General features: G+C 34.7%; 3 protein-coding genes and 1 pseudogene across 3 annotated transcripts; 3 read left to right on the top strand and 1 right to left on the bottom strand.

Annotated features, from left to right (window-relative positions):
- The first annotated feature begins 187 nt into the window (after positions 1-187).
- LOC125206730 (probable LRR receptor-like serine/threonine-protein kinase At3g47570) lies at positions 188-10,111 on the top strand. Its single transcript, XM_048105965.1, has 5 exons — positions 188-222; positions 491-2,055; positions 2,143-2,435; positions 9,333-9,515; positions 10,106-10,111. The coding sequence occupies exons 1-5, from the start codon at positions 188-190 to the stop codon at positions 10,109-10,111; spliced, it is 2,082 nt and encodes a 693-aa protein (XP_047961922.1).
- A 2,473-nt stretch (positions 10,112-12,584) lies between these two features.
- On the top strand, positions 12,585-14,270 carry LOC125206728 (receptor kinase-like protein Xa21). Its single transcript, XM_048105964.1, has one exon. The coding sequence runs from the start codon at positions 12,585-12,587 to the stop codon at positions 14,268-14,270; it is 1,686 nt and encodes a 561-aa protein (XP_047961921.1).
- A 35-nt stretch (positions 14,271-14,305) lies between these two features.
- On the top strand, positions 14,306-21,604 carry LOC125206727 (probable LRR receptor-like serine/threonine-protein kinase At3g47570). Its single transcript, XM_048105963.1, has 4 exons — positions 14,306-15,251; positions 15,329-15,660; positions 21,021-21,197; positions 21,440-21,604. The coding sequence occupies exons 1-4, from the start codon at positions 14,306-14,308 to the stop codon at positions 21,602-21,604; spliced, it is 1,620 nt and encodes a 539-aa protein (XP_047961920.1).
- Positions 21,605-26,300: 4,696 nt separating this feature from the next.
- On the bottom strand, positions 26,301-27,770 carry LOC125203593 (annotated as a pseudogene).

Below are 27,770 nucleotides of genomic sequence, written 5' to 3'. Positions count from 1 at the left end.
CAAAAAAATAAAATAAGGAAAACTAAACAAATCTTCCATCTCTATCTCAGTAGGTCGTGTAGTCCTTGAATTTCGCTGGTTGTGATCTGTTGCGTTGGGGTCTATCTTTCTTGCTCCTTGTTATGCTTCTCGATCGACCTTTCTCACTCGGCGGTTCCTCTTCATGATCGGTGTCTGGTACGTTTGCATGGCTGGTGTTGTTGACGTCTTGCACGTCGACTTGTAGTCTCTGATGCATTTGATTGTTGAGATCCCTATCATCTTCCCTCCTTTAAATTATAAATTTATCTGCAAACAATTTCACCGGAAATCTGATAGATTTTACTAGGCTTTCAGTCCTCCGAAGTCTTGGGGCTTCAGCTAGCAATTTCAGAGGAGATATTCATACTATTTTATCATCCCTCACAAATTGCACCAGACTAAGAAAATTATTGTTGGCAAATAACCACTTCACTGGTTCATTGCCAAATTCCATTGGCAATCTTTCCAGGCAGTTGAATTTCCTGAGCATTGATGGAAACCAGTTAATAGGAACGATTCCATCGAGTATTGGAAGCCTCATTGGTCTCTCCGTTCTATCAGCTGAGGCCAATGATCTCGAAGGTCCAATTCCTTGGTCCATTGGAAAACTTCATGACTTGCAAGAAATCTACCTAAGAGGAAATAGGCTGACAAATGAGATACCAATGTCATTTGGGAACTTGACTTTGTTGAACTTTCTCCTCTTGAAGCAAAACAATCTTTATGGAAGTATACCTGCAAGTCTTGGCAACTGCACCAGCTTGTCACTCTTAGATCTTGCAGAGAACAATCTCAATGGTTCAATACCTCCTGAAATTATGAGGCTTTCATCCATTTCTATCGGATTTAACGTATCCCACAATGCCTTGATGGGTGCTATTCCATCAGAAGTTGGTGCATTGAGAAATCTTGTGGAATTGGACTTGTCCTACAATAGATTAACCGGAAACATCCCGACTTCTTTGAGTAGTTGCATCATGCTCAGTTGGCTTGTCCTCAGTAGGAATTCTCTTCAAGGAGAGATACCTGACAGCCTCAAGAGTTTGAGAGGTTTACAATATTTGGATCTTTCACATAATAACCTTTCAGGATTCATTCCAAGATTTCTTAGCGAGTTTCGTCTGTTATACCTTAACCTTTCCTTCAATGAGCTGCAAGGTGAAGTCCCTATTCTTGGAGTTTTCCAAAATGAAAGTGTAGTCTCACTTGAAGGAAACCAATACTTGTGTGGAGGTATTGCAATCCTAAACCTTCCTTCTTGTCCATCATCACCAAAATCGAACAACAAAGGTATAGGTAATATATTGATCCCAACTATTGTTGGAGTCACATGCCTAGTAGCCCTTGCAGTGTGCTTCTCTGTGATCATAATCTACAAGCGACGAGCACCGCAAAATGTTGAAATGCCCATATTCCAAATGTCGGACTTTTTGAGGCTATCATATGCAGATCTCTTGACTGCCACAGAAGGATTCTCGGAGACAAATCTACTTGGTGCAGGGATATTTGGATCTGTTTACAAAGGAATTATCAATGAAGATGATGAGCAGACAGATGTGGCAGTGAAGGTTCTTAATCTTAACGTAAGAGGAGCTTGTAAGAGTTTGGCATCAGAATGCAATGCATTGAGAGGCATACGACACAGAAATTTGCTCAAGATTGTGAGTGTATGTGACAGCTCTGATTTTCAAGGGAATGAATTTAAGGCATTGGTATATGAATTTGTGGCCAACGGAAGCCTCGAGAACTGGCTTCATTCTGAGAGTGAAGGCAGGGGAGCTCTAAGTGCTATTCAGAGACTCAATATTGCCATAGATATTGCATCGGCAGTTGAGTACATGCATTGTGGAACTGGCACCATAGTTATTCATGGAGATTTGAAGCCGAGTAACATTCTATTGGATCAAGACATGGTTGCCAAAGTTGGTGATTTTGGTTTAGCCAAAATTGTTTCAAGCATTACACAGAGCTTGCCATCTGCGGAAAGAAGCAGTTCATCTGCAATAAAGGGTACCATAGGCTACATTGCTCCAGGTTTACTTCAAATTTTAAACTCTTTAATTGACTAGTATTTTATATGCATATAGCTAAGTCTGCCGTCTATGTATGTTTTCTGTTTAGAGTATGGCATGAATTATGTTGCATCAACTCAAGGGGATGTATACAGTTACGGAATTCTTGTTCTTGAGATGTTCACAAACAGAAGACCAACAAGTGATGCATTCGAAGGATGCCTAAATCTCCAGGACTTCGTTAGCACAGCCTTAACCGACCGTGTAACCGAAGTAGTGGATCCATGCCTGCATGAAGAACTTAATGTCGATGAAAAGTTTTGGGATTGCATTGTTTCAATTCTGAGGATTGGAGTGAGATGCTCGAAGCAACTTCCAAGAGATCGCATGTCGATGACAGAGGTTTTCAATGAATTGGAAAAGATTAAAAAAGTGTTTCCAGTTTATAAAAATGATAGAAATGTGGGTTCGTGCTAACTGCTAACATTAAAATAGATGTTCCATTCTATGTATTGGCAACATTTACAGTTGTACAGGCAGTTTCTGTTTTCTCTCATTTACAGAAATGTTGCTTCGTATCAACACTGAAATAGATGTTCGTTTCTATCTATGTTTTCAGTTGTAATTGTTGTGCAGTTTCTTTATGTTTTCTTTTATTTTTAAATTCTTCAATATCTATATAGGAAAATGATTAATACAAAAATGCATCTCCATACAAAATCCAGACCAAATCTTGACCATGAGATTTTTCAATCTAATTGTCAATAATTAAAGAAAAACACGGTGGGTTATTATAAAGAAGTTTTAGGTAATATTATAAAATTCGGGTTTGAGGAAATGTTAAGATCATTTTATGTCATCTTTATTATAATGACGTAAAAATAAGCTTACGATGACCTAAAAATGACCTTTGTACGCTTGGTTCATTATTTTTGTATTAAGAATGGGTTTTACATAGATCAAAACTCATTGAGATTTGTCAAATTTACCAAATTTCGAGAAGCTCCTTCCACTTTTGGGTGATTACAGTTTGATCGCTAAACTTCTTCACATTTAGAGCATCCGCAATGGGCGGCTAGCGACCGGCTAGCCGATTCGTCGCGCTAGGCGATCGGCTAGCCGAACCATTGGAGTCGGCCAGCGCGAAATCGGCGAGCCGATCGGCGTGGGCTGGCCGATCGCTCGGCGCTGGCCGATGCGCTAGCCGATGCTGCTGGCCGCCATTGTGGCGGCCCGATCAGCCAGCGATCGGCCAGCGCCGAATTTTGTTTTTTTTTTTAATTCTTTTTTTTAATTTTTTTAAATTCTTTTTAAAAAAAAATTTAATTCTTTTTTTTAATTTTTGAAAAACTATATAAACGCGATTTTCTCTATCTCTAAATTTCTGTACAAGAGCAACATCTAGCGATGGACAACAACAACTAGCCCAATACAAAATGAAGACCTAAAACAGAAATATGTCATACCGATTCGGCTAGCGGCAAACTATAACAGATTCAAGGTGGCTCGTGTGTGGAAGCCCGGATTTTTTTTTATTATGTTATTTTTATGATTTTTAGTTAATGTACTTTTTTTTATTTAAATAAAATTAATGAATTTTCCCGTATATGTCTCGTAAATTTAATGCCGTATTTTAATCGTAATTTTAATTCCGTAAATGTAGTATATTTTGAATTATTTTTATTGCGGCTGGCCTATGGCTGGCCTAAATCTGATGTGGCAGGTGGATTTTTTAGTGTTGCTGACGTGGCAGGGGAGAGAATGGCTGGCCTATAGCTAGCCTAAGCACCATTGCGGATGCTCTTATAATCAGGTCTCTCAAAAACTTTTTGGAAATACAATCAACTCCCTATATTTCTAAAAATTTTGTCCTGGGTCTATACTATATTCTCTGTTTCGCATTAGATTGTATCTTATAATTAACCATCTCACATTCATCCTTATGAGTAGACATAGATTTTAAGAAATGTAATAAAATGTTATTGGAAAAGGATAGTGGAATGTGTGGGTGTGTTATACTTATATTGCTAACTCATCCCACTAAATAATATATATTGAATTATGAAATCAAGGCATGAGATCACCCATCCATGAATATCAATACAATTCACACAAAATGTCAATTAAGGGTATTAATGTCAATTGACCAAAAATTAGTTATAACCAACTTTAAAAAAACATTCAAAAATTTTAATTGATTATAACTATCGCAATTTAAATTATTTTTTTACACAACTTATATCAAATTAAAGATTTTATAAGGATTCTAACAAGATATAACTTGCATATGTTCCAATGTCAAAATTTGAAAAAAAATCTTGGATTTTCGTTTATTCTTTTGTAGTAGTTCAATGTCAATATAACTATCATAATATGTCAGTATAATACGTATAAAATGTCAATGCTAAATTGTATTGACATATTCAATGACTCGTATTGATATGTTTAATATACTATATTGACATTTTGACCAAAAACCCTAATTATGGTATTTATCTTATTTTTTAAAATTTAAATAATAATAATAAAACGAAATTACACGTGATAATTTGTAGACTACTAGATGTCTACTAATCATGTGATTTTAAATTAGTTGTAGTTATCAATTAAAAGTTGAGTTAGCAATTGATCACAATCCGTAGAATATGAGTCTTATTTTTATAAATTAGTTTTATAAAAAATATGAGTGGAAAAAGTTGATGAAATAATTTTATGTAAAATATGAGTGAAAAAAGTTAATGAAATAATTTTATAAAAAATATAAGTGAAAAAAGTTAATGAACTGTGTGATGTATTACCAAAAAATTGTAAGCAGGCAATAAAACATTTATTAATGGCTTAATAAAAATTGCAAAATGGGACAACAATCGGTGGATGAATCTAGTTAAGGGCCTTCCATGGATTGGACTCAGCTGTGGTCTTTTCTGTAAATGGGTTTCAATATTGGCCAGGCTCACGGTCTATCATGATCTAGCCCAAATCAATGCTAAATATAAAAATCATTAAGAATTTACAAAAATAATCTAGATACTCAATACTTTTGTTTTCTACTTTCTACTAAGTTACGTTTGAAGTATTGACCCATTTACAGAAATATTCCCGATAATTGTACTTTTATTTGAGTGCATGTACAGAGCCATTTGTTAATAATGTTTATATTTGCTGCGATTAACTTTTTTATTGTAAAAGCACTGTTGATAAAAAAAAAAAAAAAGCAGTATCTTTTTAAATATTGTTTTTAAATATTCTTTCTGTTCCACTTTAGTCGTCCGGTTTTTATTTTAGTTCGTCCCATATTTGAAGTTCCGGTAAGAATCTTTCATAAATGGCAACAAGCTCCACATTCCACTAAATTTATTTCGCTCACATTTTATTATAAAATGAATATATAAAAATTGGCTTACATTTTACTATATTTTTTCACCAATTTTCTTTTATATAAGAGTGATTAAATAATATTTATTTAGTTGTTCTTTATAGAAGGTGAAGATTTTGGGTTCAACTTTCATTATTTTTCTGTCTTACAATTATGGAAAGGAGAAGAAAAGAAGTAAGAAAGAGGCCAAGTTATACCGCGTTGGTGTTTAACGAAATGTACGATGGTCGTTGGTTTGTCAATATCATTTTTAATATGGGTAGTGAGAAATTAACAAAAATTGTATATACAAAGTTGGACATTTTAGGAATTTTATATTTACAATAAATGAATCATAATTAATTACAACAATGTAGTACGTGATTACCCTTCTATTAGCATTTAGGAAAAATTAAGTTTTCCATAATCGGCGTTTTCACTTTTAGGAAATAATTTACTACTACATCTTTGCAAGTTGTATAATTTATTCTTCCATTAACAATAATGAGGATATTTCTTCCTTCAACTTGATTTTTTAGTTTTATCATCAAATGAAATAATTATTTTATTAATAAATATTTTTTATAATTTCTAATTATAAAATGGCTACATGCATACATACTTAATTCTTAGTATTATCATCAAACGAAATAATTATAGTCATTCACATTCAATTAAAATATATTCCAATTAAATAATTTTTAAAATTTGTAAATTATCTTCTATATAAATATATTCTTAATTAATAAGTGTTACTATCAAAAGAAATAACAATAGTATTTTGCATCTAATTAATTTTTTAGTACTACTAAGTAATTCTTAATTAAAATTCTAAACTTATAAAAATGCTACATGCATATATACTTAATTTCTTAATTAGTGCTATCATCAAACGAAATAATCATAGTCATTCACATTCAATATTTTATAATTAAATAAATTTTAAAATTTGTAAATTATACACCTAAAAATGACTATATGAATATATTCTTAATTAAAAAGTGTTACTATCAAAAGAAATAACAATAGTTTTAGCATCCAATTATTTTTTTAGTACTAAGTAATTCTTAAAATTTAACTTATAAAAATGACTACATGCATGTATACTTAATTTCTTAATTAGTGCTATCATCAAAAGAAATACTCATAGGCATTTGCATCTAATTATTCTTATATGATTTTTAAATTTTTTATTATAAAAAAATGACTATATCAGTATATACTTAAAATAATGACTATATGCATGTATACTTAATTACTAAGTGTTACCATCAAACAAAATAATCATAGTCACTCGTAACCAGTGACAATTTTATTATTAAATAATTCTTAAAATTCTAAGCTATAAAAATAACAACATGGATGAACATATGCTTGATTTTTTAGGCCATGTTTGGTTGCCAAATATCTATCAGAGAAAGTAATTTAATTCGTTAGTTTTTAAATTCTTATGTTTATTTTGATTCCTTAACTTCTTAGAATTATCATCACATGAAAAAATCACAGTTGTTCACATCCAATTATTTTATTATGAAATAATTTTGAAATTTCTGAATTAAAAAAAGGCTACAAGCATATATACTTAATTTATCAGTGTTATTATCCAAATAAGTAATAATAGTATTTTTAATTCAATTATTTTATAATCAAAGCATTCTTAAAATTTTATGTTATAGAAACAACTACATGCATATATACTAAATTTCTTAGTGTTATCATCAAACAATTTATTCATAGTCATTCATATCTGATTATTTTGTTATTAATTTTTTTAAATAAAAATTTTAAGTTATAAATATGACTATTTATATACTTAATTTCTTAATCTTTATCATCAAACGAAATAATTATTGTCATTCACATTTAATTATTAAATAATTATTAAAATTTCAATTTATTAAAACAACTAAATGAATATGTAGTACTTAATTTCTTATTATTGTGATTATCAATTGGAGTAATCGTAGTAATTTGCATTCAATTATTTCATTATTAAATACTAATATTTAATTTGTAATTATAAAAAATGCTACTCCCTCCGTCCCAGATAATTCGTTCCAGTATTCCATTTCGGTCCGTCCCACATAATTTGTCCCACTTCACTTTTACCATTTTTGGTAGTGGACCTCATATTCCACTAACTCATTCCTACTCACATTTTATTATAAAACTAATACTTTAAAAGTAGGACTCACATCCCACCAACTTTTTCAACTCACTCTCCATTAGATTTCTTAAAATCCGTGCCAGGTCAAAGTGTCCCAAATTATCTGAGACAGAGGGAGTACTTCATTTGTACATAATCTCTTATTGCTAATCCAACGAAATAATATCAGTATTTTTCATCTAATTATTTTATTATTAAATAACTCTTAAAATTATATGTTACATTGTGCTATATAAACAACTACACGTACATATACTTAGTTTTTTAATGTTATCATTTAACCAAATAATAATACTAATATTTTGCATTCAAATATTTTCTTATTAAATATTTCGTAATGCTTTGCCATCCAATAAAATAATAATACTATTTTTTATTCAATTTTTTTTTATTAAATAGTAATGTTTAATGCTTTAGGAAAAATGGTATCAACCAATTAGTGTAACCTCAATGTCTGCGATCTCTCCAAATAAGTGGCACTTTATTTTGAAGTGATCATCCATATTTAATATTTTCATACTCTATTTCCATATATATTAATGTAATTTGATATTGATTGAACTTTACAGAAATAATAATTAACAAAAAAACCGGTTTAAATAAAAACCGGTTTAAAATTTGAGGGTATTTTATATGTACAATTTTTATTAATTTATCTTTACCCTTTTACTATAGAACTTAGAAAGTCAAGCTTCTTATTAATTATTGGGAAATTGGTCTCTAAAACCATGAACTTTGCCCAAAATTTGGTATTTCCCATGAACTTTGAAATTGATATATAATATCACGAACTTTGCATTTTGTTTGGTATTTCCCAAACTCACTCAAATAAGATATTTTCATCAAAATCTTATTTAATATAGGCAACCGTGATATGTTTTATAATATTTGAAACCACTTTTTAAGTTCATAACATGTAGCATAAAAAGTCAAGTTGAAAACCACGTTGATTTAATTGTGTCAAGTATGATAAAAGCCTCGTAAGTTAGCCAAATATAGTAATAAACATGCTGTGGGAAATACCAAACAAAATGCAAAGTTCGTGATATTATATACCAATTTCAAAGTTCATGGGAAATACCAAATTTTGGGCAAAGTTCATGGTTTTAGAGACCAATTTCCCTTAATTATTTGAGAATTATGTGTATCAGGATAAATAGACAGAGAATAAATGATGCCATTAAGGCAGCAATTATGAGATTGTATTTCAAAAAAAAGGGGGTTAGAAATCAGATTGGTGTATTGTAATATTAATTAAATACAACAAATATTTGTTCGCATTATCAATTAGAGCATCTCCAAGGGAGAGTAAATGAAGAGGTAAGAGGTAAAGTTATATAACTATCATATTTATCTATTTTTCGTAAAAAATCATTCTCCAAAAGGAGTGGTATTTGAGAATGTATTATATCTATTTCCACTTTGAAGATATCTTTACCTCTCCATCAAGGGAGAGGTAAAATCTTATACTTCCTCCGTTCGGCATTAGGAGTCTCAGTTTATCATTTTCATCCGTCCGGTATTAGGAGTCCCGGTTTGTGATTTCCATAAAAAATGAAATAAAAATATTAGAGTTTTCCAAAATGAAAGTGCAATTTCACTTTAAGGAAACCAAGGCCTGTGTGGTGGAATTGCAAGCCTAAACCTTCCTTCTTGTCCATCATCACTAAAATCCAACAAGAAAGGTTTAGGTAAAATCTTGATCCCAACTATAGTTGGAGTGACATGCCTAGCCCTTGCAGTGTGCTTCTGTGTGTTCGTAATCTACAAGCGACAGACAGTGCAAAATGTTGGAATCCCCATTGTCCAAATGTCGGACTTTTTGAGGCTATCTTATGCAGATCTATTGAGTGCCACAAAAGGATTCTCCGAGACAAATCTGCTTGGTGCAGGGAGATTTGGATCTGTATTCAAAGGAACTATCAGTGATGACGATGAGAAGAAGGATGTTGCAGTGAAGGTACTTACTCTTAATGTAAGAGGAGCTTGTAAGAGTTTGGCATCAGAATACTATGCATTGATTAATTAATTAATTAATTAATTAACTTCTTATTAATTCCAAGAGTAGATTTAGCATGAAACGCTTATTTATTATTCATAATGTAATCAAACACCAACTAGCTAGGTTTCGAATAATAAAACCTTGTTTCGCGCTCCTCTTGAGGACATTATCAAACGAGACTCTCCTCGCGCACGATTCAATATAATAGCAATCCTAGCACCGCTAGATATTAATCACCACTACCCAATATATCAGGTTTATTGGGTTACGAAAAACCCGCACCATTTGATAAATCAAAGTAATGCATAATCAATACCGTATGCTCAATGCTAACCTATATTGATTAAGAAACAAATATTTATCAAGACCTCGCCTTTCAGTAGATAGCCTAAGGACAAGTCTTGCTGTTAGATCCGTTCAGTGCTATACCACACCAATGTCATCTTATTTCGGTAAGGCTTAGAAATATGCGGACTGACATTGCAACCTTTCTCGATGGATAGTCTAATTCCATCTAGATTGTGAGATTCTTCTTTTTCTTTGTTTAGGACTGACCGTGTTACTTTAAAGTGAACGCCGCCCACAACCAGTCTACTAAAACAACGACTTAGACTTTGTTAAGTTAACTTATACATTTAAACATGCATGAACATCCATTAAATGTAAAACATAACAACATTATGATAAAAATAATCTGTTTTATTCCTTGGAAAATAAAATAAGAATTTTACAGTATTCAATCACTCGAAACGTGATTTCTAGTATACAAACTCTAACAACATCAACTCAAGGGAATGTATACAGTTACGGAGTTTTTGTGCTTGAGATGTTCACAAACAAAAGACCAACAAGTGATGCATTTGATGGATGCCTAAATCTACAAGACTTCGTTAGCACTGCCTTAGTGGACCATGTAATGGAAGTTGTAGATCCATTTCTTCGTCAGGAACTTAATACAGATGAAAAGTATTGGGATTGCATCGTTTCAATTCTGAGGATTGGAGTAGTATTGGTATTGCATCGTTTCAGTTCTGAGGATTGGAGTGAGATGTTCGAAGGAGCTTCCAAGAGATCGCATGTCGATGGCAGATGTTGTTAATGCCTTGAAAAAGATTAGAGATAGGTTTCCGGTTTATAAAAAAGGCATAAATGTTGCTTCATACCAATAATGAAAAAAATGTTCGTTTCTATGTGTGGCAATATTTTCAGTTGTAATTGTTGGGCAGTTTCCTAGGTTCCTTGTTTGTTGTAAAGGTAGTTTCTTTATGTTGTGTCGCATTTTTATTTTCTTAAGTTATGTCTCATATATATATTCTTCAAGATATGCTAATGATACAAGTGTGAATTTATCGAGGTAAATGAGATACGTTGCACACATGAAATTCAATAATCTATGAGAATACTAATGCATGGATCAAACACAAGAATAACTATCTCTATAATCTGCCATTAGAAATTTTAGTTGAATGAATATATATACATGCAATACAACAACATCATGTTGTGTATTTAATCTTCAAATAATCTTTCTCATCACACACATGATAGACCTTGTGGATCATTTATTTGTTTGAGAATAAAGAAGGAATGGCAGAGAGGAGGATGAAGAACAGAGATAGAATGATGAGAAGAATTTGTCCAACTTTAAATGTGTTTCTTTTTTTAATAATGAGTCATCTTGGTTGAAAAAAATAAAAAAGAAAGAAAGTTGGTCATATTTGGTCTTTCATATTTGTCCCTTAAATTCTAAAAACAATCATACTTGTCCCTTAAATTCTTGATATTTGAAGGAACAACGGAGAAATTACACTAATTTCTACAGGTATAGTAAACTTTGGAGTTATAATGCATTAATGGCTAAGATAATGGGATAGTGGTAGACTGGAAATTCTGTTAATATTGGTTCTAGAGTCATAAAGTGGAAGAAGTCAAGTAAATTATGCATCCACTTATCAATCAAAAAGTAATTATGCATCCACTTATCAATCAAAATGTATACATCTCCTTTGTAAGGTGCATATGAACCTAAACAGTCTTATCATTTATGCTAAAGATGGAATGACCAATTTCAAAATAGACTATACTTGAATAAATATAAGCTAATTTCCATCAAGTTCTTTATTTTTCTCTTGACCACCACTTCTTTCACATTCCAACACTCATACTGATCTTGAAGCTCTTCTAGCATTTAAGAAATCCATACACCCAGATTGGTTTGACCTACCTAGACTTTAAAATGTGTGTGATCATATAGGTTTTCTGTGTAAATGTACGAAAATAATTTTGGACTTCAAAACGCAGATTACTGTTCATTTTTTGAACAGTTAAATGATTCTGTTCATTTTTTACGGAACAGTTAAATATGGACCAAAACACAATTTATATGCACAGCTAATATTTCAGTTAGAGGATTATCGTTGTTCATTTCAGTTTGTATTTCTATTTCCTATCATATTTCAGTTCGTGTGTATTACTTATCATGGCCCGGTCTTACACTCCGTATCAAATGGCGCGGAGACAGTGGAATGCACGCGGCTCGATTGATCGGAGGAGCGGTGGAAACCGTGCATACCGAGTCTGAAAGACTCACAACCCAATCCTCAAGCTGGAAGACTGAATTTGATGCTCTGGTTCAGGAGCTTTTGACTCGTTACTCGTCGCCCTTCAAACCACACAACATTCACCACCACAGTTCGCAACAATATAACCAAGTCTATACTCCATCCAGCAGTATGACACTTTTTGAGAAGCTAATGATACTGGCACAAATTTTTCGTCAGAGTTTAATGGAATGTACGATGGATAGTTTTGTCGTTAATTATGTTGAAAATTTTGTTAATGGACAGTAGACCCTTGACTTAAAAACATGCACATCACCAAGTCTTGAAGAAAAAATTTGAGTGTAATTTCCTTCACATTCTTCAAGTATGAGTCTGAACGCATGTTTTGGTTTTGGAAAACTAAGTAGATGATCTTCCTATTAAAACCTAGCTAGCAGAGCTGTTCTTTCTACTACATCAAAAACCCATGGCAAAACATATAATCTCTACTCCTTTCATCATTGTATTACACCTCTTCATCCTAATCACCACCATTCCCTCTTCACTTTCCAACAACCATACTGATCTTGAAGCTCTTCTAGCATTCAAGAAATCCATACACGATGATCCACTGCATGCTTTGAGCTCATGGAACGAAACGACACATTTTTGCCGGTGGAATGGCGTCTCCTGTAGCAAAAGGCATCCCAACAGAGTTGTCTCTCTTTCTCTGCGGTTTCAAAGCCTTGTGGGATCGCTCTCACCTCACATTGGTAACCTTTCTTTCCTCAGAATTATCGACTTGCAAAACAACACCTTCAACGGCCCAATCCCTCAGGAGATTGGTCGCCTCAGAAGGCTTCAAATGATCGAGTTTAGTAATAATTCTTTCGGAGGCGGGATTCCAACAAACCTATCACGATGCACAAATCTTAATTACTTGAATTTGATTGACAATGAGCTTAGTGGAGTCTTAGTCCCCGAGATAGCTTCTCTTGTCAACCTCCAACATTTAGGTTTGTCAGACAACATGCTTTCGGGCACCATCCCGCCATTCCTAGGAAACCTCACGGATCTCTTACGACTTGCATTTGGAGGTTGCGGCTTGCAAGGAGTTATTCCGGAGTCCCTCTCTCAGCTTAGAAGATTGCAGCTTCTAAATTTGGGTGGCAATAATCTAACTGGTATTATTCCATTAGGCCTTTATAATCTTTCAAGTATCGAAATTTTCATAGTTGATTCCAATCGACTCCATGGAAACATACATTCCGACATAGGCTCTACACTTCCCAAGTTGAGGATTCTTCAGTTGCACACCAATCACTTCACTGGAGTGCTTCCACCATTTTTATCGAACTGTTCCCTGATTGAACGCATAGAAGTAGCTTTGAACAATTTCACTGGGAATATGATAGATTTTACGAGGCTTTCAGCTCTTGAATTTCTAGTAGCTCAATCTAACCGTTTCAATGGAGATTTCGGTAGTATTTTTTCATCCCTAACAAACTGCACCAACCTTGCAGCTTTGGCGCTGATAGGAAACCAGTTCACTGGTTCATTACCAGATTCCATTGGCAATCTTTCTAATCGCTTGTGGTTCTTGGGTGTCAGTAAAAATCAGTTAAGTGGAAGCATTCCATCCAGTATAGGAAACCTTGTTGGTCTTACTGCTTTATATGCTGATACCAATAATCTAAAAGGTCCAATTCCTTCCTCCATTGGAAAACTTCATAGGTTGCAAGAAATCAGTCTCCATAAAAATAGACTCACATATGAGATGCCATTTTCATTAGGCAACTTGACTTTGTTGAACAAGCTCTACTTAGGATTAAACAATCTTTCTGGGAGTATACCTCGAAGTCTTGCCAATTGTACCAACTTGTTATTGTTAGATGTTTCAGATAACAATCTCAGTGGTTCAATACCTCCCGAAACTATTAAGCTTTCATCCATTTCCATTGCACTCGACCTATCTCGCAACGCCTTGACGGGAACTATTCCATCAGAAGTTGGAACTTTGAGAAATCTTGGGTACTTGGACTTGTCCGACAATAGATTGTCTGGAACCATTCCAATTGCTCTGGGCAGCTGCGTGATGCTCAGTGTGCTTTACTTGGAGAGAAATTCACTTCATGGTGAGATTCCTGATGTGTTGATGTCTTTGAGAGGCTAGAATATTTGGATCTTTCACAGAATAACATTTCGGGGATGATTCCTAGATTTCTTGTTGAGTTGCGCCTGTTGTATCTCAACCTTTCTTTCAATGAAATGCAAGGTGAAGTGCCTTCTATTGGAGTTTTCCAAAATGAAAGTGCAATCTCACTTCAAGGGAACCTAGACTTGTGTGGAGGTGTTGAAACCCTACATCTTCCTTCATGTCCATCCTCACAAAAATCAAAGAAGAAAGGTTTAGATAAAATCTTGATACCAACTATCGTCGGAGCCATATGCCTAGCGCTCGCAGTGTGCTTATGTTTGATCATTATCTACAAGCGACGTACACTGCAAAATATTGGAACCCCAATATTCCAACTTCCTGACATTTTGAGGCTATCCTATGGAGATCTCTTGAATGCCACAAATGGATTCTCCGAGACAAATCTAGTTGGTGCAGGTAGATTTGGATATGTGTATAAAGGAACTATCAATGAAGATGATGAGCAGACTGATTTGGCAGTGAAGGTTCTTAATCTTAACACACGGGGAGCTTGTAAGAGTTTGGCATCAGAATGCAATGCATTGAGAGGCATACGACACAGAAACTTGCTCAAGATTGTGAGTGTGTGTGACAGCACTGATTTTCAAGGGAATGATTTTAAAGCCTTGGTGTATGAATTTGTGGCCAACGGGAGCCTTGAGAAGTGGTTGCATTCTGACAATGAAGGCATGGGAACTCTGCCTCTAAGTGCTATTCAGAGACTGAATATTGCTATTGATATTGCATCTGCAGTCGAGTATTTGCATTGTGGTACTGAGTCCATAGTTATTCATGGAGATTTGAAGCCGAGTAACATTCTCTTGGATCAAGACATGGTCGCCAAAGTTGGTGATTTTGGTTTAGCCAAAATCGTTTCAAGCATTTCACAGAGCTTGCCATCCACGGAAGGAAGCAGTTCATCAGCAATAAAGGGTACCATAGGCTATATTGCTCCAGGTTTACTTTAAACTTAAACTTTTTAATTGACAAGATTTTTATGTCGATATTGTCGTATATGTATGTATTTTGATCAGAGTATGGCATGAGCTACGTTGCATCAACTCAAGGGGATGTATACAGTTACGGAGTTCTTGTGCTTGAGTTGTTCACAAACAAAAGACCAACAAGTGATGCATTCGAAGGGTGTCTAAATCTCCAAGACTTCGTTAGCACAGCTTTAACCGACTGTGTAATGGAAGTAGTGGATCCATTTCTGCATCAAGAACTTAATGTGGCTGAAAAGTATTGGGATTGCATTGTTTCAATTCTGAGGATTGGAGTGAGATGCTCGAAGCAGCTTCCAAGAGATCGCATGTCAATGGCAGAGGTTGTTAATGACTTGAAAAAGATAAGAAATGTGCTTCCTGTACACAGAAATGGCAGAAATGTTTCTCCATATCAATACTGAAAAATGTTTGTTTTTTATTACGTATTGCTTTAAATTTTGTTTCTCATTTTCTAATATTTGAAGTTGAACGTAAAATTTGTTTCAGTTGTAGCAGTTGTTCCGTATTTATGCATTGTAAGTGAAGTTTCTTTATGTTTTGTCTCTTTTTTATGTTATGATGTTATGAATCATTTATACATTCTTCAAGATTTGCTTATGATACAAGTGTAAATTCATTAAGGTAAATGAGATAAGTAGCACACACCAAATTCAATAATCCATGAGACTAGTATAACTATGTATGGATGATCAAACACAAGAAGAACTTAAGATGACGCTAGAAATTTTAGTTGTATGAATATATATGCATACAGTGTTATCATGTGTTGCCTTTAACGTGTCATTCTCATCATACACCCACACAATGGCGGATCCAGAAATAAAATATCGTGGCGTCGAACCACATTATAAATATTTAAATAATATTTATATTAATTATTTTTTAAAAATATATTTTAATATCAATCATTTATGCGAGTATGGATATTCTTAAAACAATATACTCCCTTCGTCGCACCCTTTGAATACAGATTTAAGAAAATGATGTTTAAAGAATTAAGTAAAATAAAATAAAATAGAAGATGAGATAAAGCAAAGAAGCAAAAAGATAAAGTAAACGAATAATTATGTTATATTTTTCCAAAAAAAGACTTATATTATTTGGGACATCCATAGAATATACGAGTCGCTTATGGCGGGATGAAATGAGTATACTTTTTTGTAACATTCCAAATTTTTTAAAATTAAAAATAATTCGAATATAAATAATAAGGTTGAAATTTTAAATTATAAAACTGAAATTAGAAAAAATTAAAAAATATTTACTTCATATAGGTATGTGTTTATTTAGTGATATATAAAAAATACATGTAACAATAATTAAAATATTAGGTGAGAATACACATTCAATGTAATTCTGAGAACTAATATAATAAATAAAGGAAAATTCAAAGGCCATTTTACAATTAGATTACATAATTCAAGATCACTAATCTTTTAAATTTAGCAAATGATGTCATTTAATTCTAGGTCCCTAGGTAAATGGAGTATTGGAAAAAAAGCAATAATGACAAATTCCGTCTCAATCCTCACCCATATTGCCAAACCCATTTCTTTTCTCTCTCCGGCGAAATTCCTCTGCCGATTGCCGCCTCCTCGACATCTAACGCCTCCGCCATGATTCCGCAGCCAGATTCTGGACTACTTCCGCCCCACTTTCTTTCTTTCTCTATGTGCGGTCTCATCTCACACTGCGTAAGGTGGGGGCGGAGATGCGAACGCCGTAGGGTCGGAGGTCGAAGAAAGGAGCTTTCCGGCGGCACTCCAGGGCAGGGTGGTGGGGTCGGCCGACCCCACTCGACCCCACCTGGATCCGCCGCTGTCCGCAGCGGTGATTTTTTTGGCATCCGTCCGTACGTTCAGCTGAGCAGGCGGTGTCCGTCCGTCGCTGGAGCTCGTCCTCCGTGCCGCTGAACACCATTACGTGGCGGCTTCGATTTGGCAAACGGCTTAGTTGTTGGAAAATTCAATTTTTTTATTTTTTATTTTTAAAATCGAAATTTATTTTAAAAAATGTTTATAAATAAAAAATAAATATTTTCCCACTTCCCAAAAAATTATATCCATTTTCTACCCACTTTTAATTTTTTTTTCAATTTTTTTTCTCCAAAATTCACATTTTCATCTATGAATACACCCACTTCAACACAAAAAAATCACATTCTCATCTATTCTATCATCTACATTCTCTCATCTAAATTCCCACCACACTACACAATGTCCGGCTCCGGCGATCACCCCTCCGGCAATCGCGGTTGGAACCACAATTGGTTCGACTCCGGCGAATTCCCTAGTCCGGAAACGCAATTTACGATCCCTCCTCAAACCCCGAGGTTCGCACTTTTCGGGTGGCTACCGTCCTTACCCGGTGCACGACCAAAATGCCCCCGGGTTTGGGTGGGCACCCGAACCCGGATCGGGAGGGAGTAGCAGCTCTACTCCTACTCCTACTTCTATTCCTACTCCTGCTCCTACTCCTCCTGTTCGTGGCACCCGCACCTCGTACACTCCGGGTGAGATGATGGCGATGTTCAAAGCCTACTTGGCAGTCTCCGAAGATTCGGACGTTGGCACGAACCAAACCGGGGATATGTATTGGTGGCGCATCACTCGCCTTTACAATGAAACCCGGCCGACGGGAACCATCTATCGCAATGAGAGTATGGTGCGCAATTGTGTCTACAGATGCAACTTAGCAATCGGTAAAAACTAGGGGTACTTCTAACAGGAAGAGCGGCGGTGGGGAGCGGCACGAGCGAGCTCGACATCATCAGTGCCACCTTGGCGACCTACCAAAGCTTGGAGATGATACCGTTCAAGTACCTCGATTGTTGGCGGGAGGGGCGCCGACATCCGAAGTATAGGGGCGGCGTAGTAGCATCCTCCTCCAGCTCCTCCAGCAAACGGTCGAGGTCGGTAGCCCTATCCGACGGCGCCTCCCGATGATGTGGCTACCCAGTTTGCCGGAACTAACTTGGGTAGCCCCGACGACGCCCCAGCCGGTTTCCAGCCGACCGCAAATGAAGGAAGAAGGCGACGGCTACCAGCCGTCGCGCCGCGACTCGACAGCCTGCCCCGGCCACCTCCGTCGCGCCCCGACTCCATCCCCGCCCCCGCTCCGCTTTGTGTCTCCTCCACCCCCGAACAACTCGTTGTGGACCCTCTCGGGTCAACTCTATTTGAACGATACGTCTAAGATGACTCCGGATCAACTTGCAACACATGAGCAAATGATGCGGGGTCTCAAGAGGCAATTGGGGTTAGAGGACTAGTCTTCCACGTATGTAATTTTTAATTTGTAGGATTTTAATTATGTATTTTTTTATTTTCTAGGATTTTAATTATGTATTTTTATTTTTTAGTATTTTAATTATGTAATTTTATTTTTTAGGATTTTAATTGTGTAATTTTTATTTTTAATGTATTTTTATAATGTAGAAATGTTTTTAATAATTTGAGTATTTAAATTGAATAATAGAATGGTGGGACCCTTGAGCTTGTCCTTAACTAAGAGCACGGATGTAGGTGTTGTGCTCTTAGCTAAGGACAAGGAGTAAAAGTGGGTCTGGGTCCACTTCCGTGCTCTTAGCTAAGAGCACGGATGGGGATGTTGTGAGGAAATAAGTTGTACTTAGAGATGTCAAGTGGGTCGGGCCGGCCCAGCCCGGCCCAGGCCCATGTCTGTGCCGGGCCGGGCCGGGCCTGGGTTTTCATATATAGAATGAGCCCAGCCCAAGCCCGGGCCCAGTTGGTAAGTGGGCCGAGCTGGGCCGGTCCGGGCCGGGCTGGGCTGGGTCAAGTTCAAAATTTTTTATTGTGCTAATTAAATAATATTAATCTCTACTTGAATAGTACTAATGATGTATATACATACATATTCCCACAAAATAAGGAATCAAGATTTTGCATACATGAAGTTTTATATATTCACACAAATTTTGTGTATTATATTTATAAATTACACACGCATAAATACCCACAAATTTAAGAATTATAATACTATAATTATGGAACTATTTTTAATGGAGGAAATAAGTTGTACTTAGAGATGTCAAGTGGGTCGGGCCGGCCCAGCCCGGCCCAGGCCCATGTCTGTGCCGGGCCGGGCCGGGCCTAGGTTTTCATATATAGAATGAGCCCAGCCCAAGCCCGGGCCAAGTTGGTAAGTAGGCCGGGCTGAGTTGGGCCAAGTTCAAAATTTTTTATTGTGCTAATTAAATAATACTATTAATCTCTACTTGAATAGTACTAATGATGTATATAAATACATATTCCCACAAAATAAGGAATCAAGATTTTGCATACATGAAGTTTTATATATTCACACAAATTTTGTGTATTATATTTATAAATTACACACGCATAAATACCCACAAATTTAGGAATTATAATACTATAATTATGGAACTATTTTTAATGGAGATAAATCTATAAAAAACTAATATCTATAATTATGCAAATCAATTAACAATTAATATTTATTAGTATTATGCAAATCAAAATGGAAATATATTTGTTATAAGTTTTTATTTAGGTTGAGTAATTAAATTAATTGATTATTTTACATAATTTCATTAATAAAATCTATGATTATCATGAAATATACAAATACATATATCCAATCAATTTTCATACTCATATACATACACATATATTATATACATCTAAATAACTAATCAATCATTATATTTATGGAACTATATTTGATTGAGATAAATCATTGACAACTAATTTCTATAATTATGCAAATCAAAATTATTATAACACGTTATACAATCAATTCTAGGATGCACTTTTTTAAAAAAGTCAATGACTAATCTATGTAATCATAGAAAACAAATATACAAATATAATACTTCATAATCATTCTAATAATAAATTAACTACGGAATATGGTTATTGGGTATGTAATTATGTATTAATAATATTCACTCTTCACTCATGTACATGATACATATATTCACGCAATATATTTATACACATAAGATTGATATAAGTATGCAGAGATAACTCTATTGAAATAACTAATAATATAAAATTAAGTGCATAAGTTATATTCTGCCGGGCCTGGGCCGGGCTTGGGCTTGAGCCTGGGCCGGGCTTTGACTGTGCTTGGGCCTGGGCCGGGCCTGGGTTTGTAAAAAGGCCCAATTGGAGCCCGATTAATCTACTGAGCCCAGCCCAAGCCCGCACTGTTTCATTGGTGGGCCGGGCCTGGGCCGGGCCATACCGGGCCGGGCCCGAGCTAGGCTGGGTCGGCCCAGCCCATTTGACATCTCTAGTTGTACTTCATCATTTAATTAAGTGTAATGAGGTAAAGTTTGATTGGAAATATTTTAGATATTCTATTAAGAGCGATTAATTTCGAGAACACGATTAGATAGGAAAAAATTATACTACGTATAAGCTAATTTATGTTTATTTTGATGGATTGAAATTTTGCGATATAATTTATAAATTTCTTATGAAGATCAAAATAATTATAATTTACTTTATTAATTAGGAAAAAGTAAATATTTTTTGGGTATAAGAACTTGTAGCTATTTTGAATCAATTTAGATTTATATTCTCTCAAAATTCAGATTTTCAAATCGGTTCAGATTAGACATAAATATGATCCAAAATCCAAATGCTCATTCCATTGAAGTCGATTTCTAGTTATCCAAAGTGTGAGTGCTACAAATCTGTATTATATATCTTCACTGCTCTCCAATTCTCAGAAAATGCTGGATGATCATGGTGAGTGGAAGTGGGGCGCGTTCAGACATTTCATCTCGTCGGAAGCAGCTGCCGTAATTGCTGGTATTAGACCTCCATATGAGGAAGTTGGGGCTGATTTATGTATTTGGAGATGGGAGAAGAATGGTAAGCTATCAGTGGCTAGTGCATACGAATCTGTATGCAAGCACTCCTGGGACTTATGAAAAAGTAAATATTTTTTGGGTATAAGAACTTGTAGCTATTTTGAATCAATTTAGATTTATATTCTCTCAAAATTCAGATTTTCAAATCGGTTCAGATTAGACATAAATATGATCCAAAATCCAAATGCTCATTCCATTGAAGTCGATTTCTAGTTATCCAAAGTGTGAGTGCTACAAATCTGTATTATATATCTTCACTGCTCTCCAATTCTCAGAAAATGCTGGATGATCATGGTGAGTGGAAGTGGGGCGCGTTCAGACATTTCATCTCGTCGGAAGCAGCTGCCGTAATTGCTGGTATTAGACCTCCATATGAGGAAGCTGGGGCTGATTTATGTATTTGGAGATGGGAGAAAGAATGGCAAGCTATCAGTGGCTAGTGCATACGAATCTGTATGCAAGCACTCCTGGGACAATATGGATAAGAAATGGGCATTGGCGTGGAATTATAAAGGGCCGCAACGCATAAGACACTTCTTATGGTTGGTTTTACAAAAACGGCTAATGACTAATGTGGAGAGGTGTCGACGACATTGCGCAACTGATGCTGCTTGCATCGCTTGTGGAGATGCCCAAGAGAACCTAAATCACATTCTTAGAGGGTGCCCAAATGCGATTAAAGTGTGGGAATCTATCGTCCCTCGAGGTAAATTAAATCAATTTCTTACAATGAATTTGGATAATTGGTTGATGGATAATTTGAAATGTTATGAGATTGATGGTGAGATATGCTGGAGCACTATTTTTGGTATGATTTGTTGGAGGTTATGGAAAAATAGAAATCAGCTAGTGTTCCAAGGAGATCTTGTGTCATCGTACGCTACAATGGCACAATGTAGAGCTTGGGCGAGATCGGTACATAGTAATGAACTTAAGCTAACCAAATCGATAAATAAGGTGTTGAAGCAGGTACAATGGCATGCTCCCCCGGATGGGTGGTGCAAATTAAACTGTGATGGGGCTGTGAAATACGATTCTGAACGTGCAGCGTCAGGAGGGGTATTGTGTGATTCAACTGGAGAGTGGGTGTTGGGCTACACAAGGCACTTGGGAAGAAGCTCGGTAGTGCAAACTGAATTATGGGCAATATATGATGGGCTTAAGTTGGCGTGGCAAAGGGGGCTTAGAAATATACTTGTGGAAAGTGATAAAATGACAGTTGTTCACGTGCTTAATGACACGAAATCGGATTTAAGTGCTTTATCACTTGCTAGAAATATAAAAGGTATCATGCAAAGAGTGTGGAATGTGAAGATTGCTCATGTGTTTAGGGAAAGTAATCAAGTTGCAGACTTTATGGCAAATTTGGGTGTGAACATGCAGCCTGGGCTAGTGGTGTTTGACGAGGCACCGAGTGAGACGATGAATTTGTTGTTGAATGACCGGATGGGGACTACCCACGGTCGTATGTGCCCAATGTAGGGGCGTTGTTTGAACTTTAGGGCGACGCCCTCTTCTTGTTATTAAAAAAAAAAAGAACCTTTGTATGTGTGAGTTGGCTAAACGGTATAGAAGGTAATAATTAGGGATGTGATCAATTGGGCTAACCCGCTCGCGTTCGGGCCAACCCACTCGGGTTGTCGGGCTATTTGGTGCGAGTTATTCGAGTTGTGAATTTTTCGGGCTATAAATTTTCGGCCCTAACCCTAGATCTTCGGGTTTCGAGCTAACCCACGGGCTATTCGGGCCAAAAGTGATCTTATGTGTTACTTTATATCCAATTCAATATTCTAACTTATAAAAAAATACTATAGATCATACAAATAGTAAACTATTGTCAAAGTGATAAAGAGAAATAAAATAATAACAATTGAAAATTGAAACAATATACATAAACATATCGCTAATTAGTAGAACACGTGAATCTGACTACAGTTAAATGGAAATCAGACATTTAATAGGAGTTGAATGACATTCTTAATTATATACCCATAAAATAAATTATAGGTAGTTAAAAAAGATAGTATAGATAGTAGTGTGTCAAAAATAAATTCTATAAAGTTGAATGACATTCTTCTACATCAATAACTTTTGAAGCTTCGACCGGATCATTCTTTTCGAGAGGAAAGACGTAATGCGGCATTTAATATGAGTAAATATCAATAACATCTATAATCCATATGACCCTAACTTTCAATTTGAGAGAGAATACATAATTACTCCCTCCGTTCCCCAGTAGGAGTCACACTTTGACCGGGCACGGGTTTTAAGAAATGTAAAAAAAAAATGGATTGAAAAAGTTAGTGGAATGTGGGACCCATTTTTTTATATTAGTTTTATAATAAAATATGAGTGAATTGAGTTAGTGAAATGTGGGACATACTTACTATTTATGGTAAAAATGAAGTGTGACTCTTAATTGGGGACGGACCGAAATGGAAAAGTGTGACTCTTAATAGGGGACGGAGGGAGTAATATATATACTTCATATCAATGTTGCTTTTAATATTGTAATTACCATATACACTTCATATCAATGTTGCTTTTAATATTGTAATTACCATATATACTTCATATAAGTATATAACCCAAAATTTTAATTATATTTTTATTTTAAATGCTAAACCCATGGGCTAACCCGCAACCCACCCCGACCAGCCCGCATAACCTGCTGACCCGAACGGGTTAGCCCGTGTAGCCCTATTATGTATCCGGGTTGCGATTTTTCGGCCCTAATCCTATGATTTTATCGAATTATTCGGGTCAGCCCGCGGGTTTCTGACTAGATTGACATCCCTAGTAATAATGCCTAAGTCCAAGCCAAAGGTCTCAGGTTCGAATTTTCATTTAACCATAAAAATAATACTAGTTCTAATTCATTCCCTGGTGAATTTTCATTAAACCATCAAAATATGCCCTGGTGAAAGGCCTAGGTACAACGAAAAGCAACGACCAATTTAAAATGTTTTGCTTATAAGTCTATTTGCATCAAATTGTGTCGTCAACAGTGAACTATGTATTTTATTTAAAGAGGAAAACATCATTTTTGGTCCACGAATTTTGCCAAAGTATCATTTTAGGTCCGTGAACTTTGAAAATATCATTTGAGGTCTATCAACTATGGGATAATATCATTTGAAGTACTTTTTTACTATTTACAAGTTTTTTGGACGAAAATACCCTCAATATTTTTAAGGGTATATATTTTTAATAAACTTATGATATACTCATATTTTTTATAAATATCTTTACTATATATTTTTGATGAATTCTGTAAATATAATTTGACCTTCAATATTATCACTTAATATTGTGACATGCAAGAAATAATCCTTATTCAATTTTTATATTATTAAAGAAGTTCTATATTCAATTTTAAAATTCTTTAATATAAATAATTGAAGAAGCAATTTAACTTGCATGTCACAAAATTAAGTGATAATATTGAAGGTCAAATTATATTTAGAAAAATCGTCAAAAATATATTGTAAAGATATTTATAAAAAATATGAGTATATGATAAGTTTATTAAAAATATATATCCTTTAAGGTATTGAGGGTATTTTCGTCCAGAAAAACTTGTAAATAGTAAAAGAGTACTTCAAATGATATTATCCCATAGTTGATGGACCTCAAATGATATTTTCAAAGTTCACGAACCTAAAATGATACTTTGGCAAAGTTCGTGGACCAAAAAAGAAGTTCCATCTACTTTATTTAAAATGAAAACTGTTACTTGCAAGCAAATAGCATGTCGCTTTCTGAAGCCTCGACATTCTATTTAACACCGAATCTGTACAAAATGAGTTAGATTTTAATCCATCATTTAATTGTGTGAAATAATGTAATGTTTGGTTGAAAACATTATAGATATTCTATTAGAAGTGTTTAATTCTGAAGATTAGATTAGATAGGGAAAAAATAATGTTATAAGCAAAATAATATGTTTATTTTGATACATGGATTGAAATTATTTGATGAATTTATAAATTTTTAATGAAGATAAAAATATTTACTTATAATTTTTTTAAAATTATGAAAACTTAACGTTTTTATAGAGAAGAATGTGACAAAGCTGACTTTATTCGTGACGCGGTTGGATTTTTACTACGAGATATAAAAAATAGTTAAAACAGTTTTACTAAAATATTTACTCTATAAAACCATCGAGAGCAATAGTATTGATTAAAAATGGCAAATCAAAAAAAAATATTACTTTCTCTGTCCAAAAAATATAGGTACATAAATGGACGATACAAACTTTAATAAGAAATTGATAAAATAAAAAAGAAGGAGAAAAAGTAAATAAAATATAAAAGAGAGGAGAAAAAGTGGGTAAAGCATAAGAACAACTTTCCATTTTTGGAAATAAGACTATTTTTCGTGGACGCCTTAAAATAGAAAAATGAGACTATCTTTAACGGACGGAGGGAGTATGATGCTTGATCAAATTCTAGTTAGTTTTGCAACTTTTAGAAATATTCAATTTTATCATAACTTTGATATTTTTTTTTTATTATTTCATTTTATAGCGAAAGGCGAAAAACTCTACTTTGCTACATTTCAGAATTTATTAATGTGTTGCATACACATATAAAATTACTGACATGAATGATTAATTGTAAGTAGCCGAACATTTTGTTCTCATTGTATTTTATAATTGTAATGTAAGTATAATTCGACTTAAGGAAATATATTTTATACTACATATCAAATGTAGATATGCTCGTAACATAAAGAATAAATCATTTGCAATATTCATAAATACACTGCAATTAATTTAACTAAAAATTGACAAGTGATCAATTTATTACTACTAGTACTTATCTTTTTGGATGGATACTTCCGATTTCCTTCTCATGGGAATAATAGGATCAATTTTGTTTCTCTTGTTAAAACACAGGCTCACGTATATGTATGTGGAATAAAGAGAAGGGAGAACTCAAAAGGAGACAATATTAATAATGATGAAAATAGAGAGAAATACAAAAGAGAAGTTAAATTGTCTAAAATGTGCTTTAAGGCAAAAAGAATGAAAAGGGGCAAAAATGAATCAAATTAGTGCAAAAGTAACTCAAACCTAACAAAGTCATTTTCACAAAATACTGCAAATATGCAATGTTCCCCATAGTTTTAATACTATATCCAATACAGTACAACTTAGTAAGTTCTGGTATGATTTGACTTATTGAATATACAAGTGCAGTAAAATCAGTAAAATACAAACATAGTAGTATCAGATGTTGGGGAATACACTAATTAATCCCTCCAATTTCACCATTCAGTTCCTAATCCTCTCGAGATGAGGAGTTGTTCGATATACTCGCTGACTTGAGCTGCCGAGGATATGAAGTTCTGCATCAGAATTCTTGATGAAGTTTCTGAAAGAGGAAAATAGTTTATAATTGATTCTATCAGTTCATGTTTAATTCAAACATATACTCAAATTAATTAAGTAGTAGGCATAATAGAACTCACCATCTTCATTGAATTTGTTTAACATCTCTGCCTTGGTGGGAATGGCATCAAACATTCCTGCAGTCACGTCTTTTCTAATGACAAATCCATGGTACGAACTACGAAGTAAAGGCTGAGTGAGCTTCTAAAGCTGGATCCTTTAAGGAATTTCCCCTACAGACAACAAGGTTTGAAGCATTACAAGATAAGTTATCAATGAAAAAATCAATATCATCGTTACACCAAAGGATCGTTTTCTACTCTGTTAATTGCAACATGGAAAGTACAGAACAAACAACATGAAACAACTAACATACTCGGAAGAAAGGATTTGCTCAAACAATATCTTCCTTCATCATCTCAAGTACACGCTTCAATCTCAAAAGATTTCTCGTGTTACTCCTGACCGTGCGCACACAATCAGATCTAACATCGTTATCTATCATCACCGGCAGCACAGATACTGATTTTGAAGCCTCCGCAAGATCCATCACCTGAAATGAATCGTACAAGAAATCAGGCAACCGTGTCGAACACCAATCATACATCGCCTCTCATAGTCCTATATATATCGCGAATCAACGACTAGCTTCAAGGACATATGATTATGGAGCAAAAACGTACCACATACCAAGATATATATAGGTCAAACCTTACATCTGTAACGAAGTACTTATGATGATGGAGCAAAGTTAATATACTCCATCATGCACTATGACATGACCGAAATTGCAAAACTTACCAACATATACTAGTATACTGTTACAAAACCAGAGAAGATTATGGCACAATCAAAACAGCTAATACAAAATATTTAGGATCACAAATAATGCACACAGACACGGCAATAAACAATTGCAATTTTGGTAAATTTAGACTGATCAGTAAACTGAAAACTTGTAATGACAGTTAGACTAAATTCACAAAAACAAGCTAGAGTTAAAAATGAATTACTTTGGAAACATAATCGATATCAGCGAATAAGAAAGCGCCGCCGAGACATCGGATGAGAGGAGAGACGAGAGAGCAGGCGTTAGCAAACGGAGCGAGTTCGAGGCGAGCTTCTTCGCCTTCGGGAAACTCATTTAATCTGTTGCACAATTATTTGAAGGCCTCCGCCATTTTCTTCATAGGTCGATCTTCCTCCAT

The sequence above is a fragment of the Salvia hispanica genome, chromosome 2 (assembly GCF_023119035.1).
Source record: "Salvia hispanica cultivar TCC Black 2014 chromosome 2, UniMelb_Shisp_WGS_1.0, whole genome shotgun sequence".
Lineage (NCBI taxonomy): Eukaryota > Viridiplantae > Streptophyta > Magnoliopsida > Lamiales > Lamiaceae > Salvia > Salvia hispanica.
The sequence above is the reverse complement of the archived record's forward strand: the minus strand, read 5'-3'. Positions and strand labels throughout refer to the sequence as shown.

Excerpts from the sequence above, each read along its gene's own strand:
- LOC125206730 (XM_048105965.1), top strand. The coding sequence starts at position 188 with ATGGCTGGTGTTGTTGACGTCTTGCACGTCGACTT. Across the intron at positions 2,056-2,142 it reads CATAGGCTACATTGCTCCAG|AGTATGGCATGAATTATGTT; the intron begins GTTTACTTCAAA and ends TTTTCTGTTTAG. Across the intron at positions 2,436-9,332 it reads ATCGCATGTCGATGACAGAG|ACAGTGCAAAATGTTGGAAT; the intron begins GTTTTCAATGAA and ends TACAAGCGACAG.
- LOC125206728 (XM_048105964.1), top strand. The coding sequence starts at position 12,585 with ATGGCAAAACATATAATCTCTACTCCTTTCATCATTGTATTACACCTC.
- LOC125206727 (XM_048105963.1), top strand. The coding sequence starts at position 14,306 with ATGATTCCTAGATTTCTTGTTGAGTTGCGCCTGTTGTATCTCAACCTT. Across the intron at positions 15,661-21,020 it reads AGATAAGAAATGTGCTTCCT|AAAATGCTGGATGATCATGG; the intron begins GTACACAGAAAT and ends TCCAATTCTCAG. Across the intron at positions 21,198-21,439 it reads TGGCTAGTGCATACGAATCT|AAAATGCTGGATGATCATGG; the intron begins GTATGCAAGCAC and ends TCCAATTCTCAG.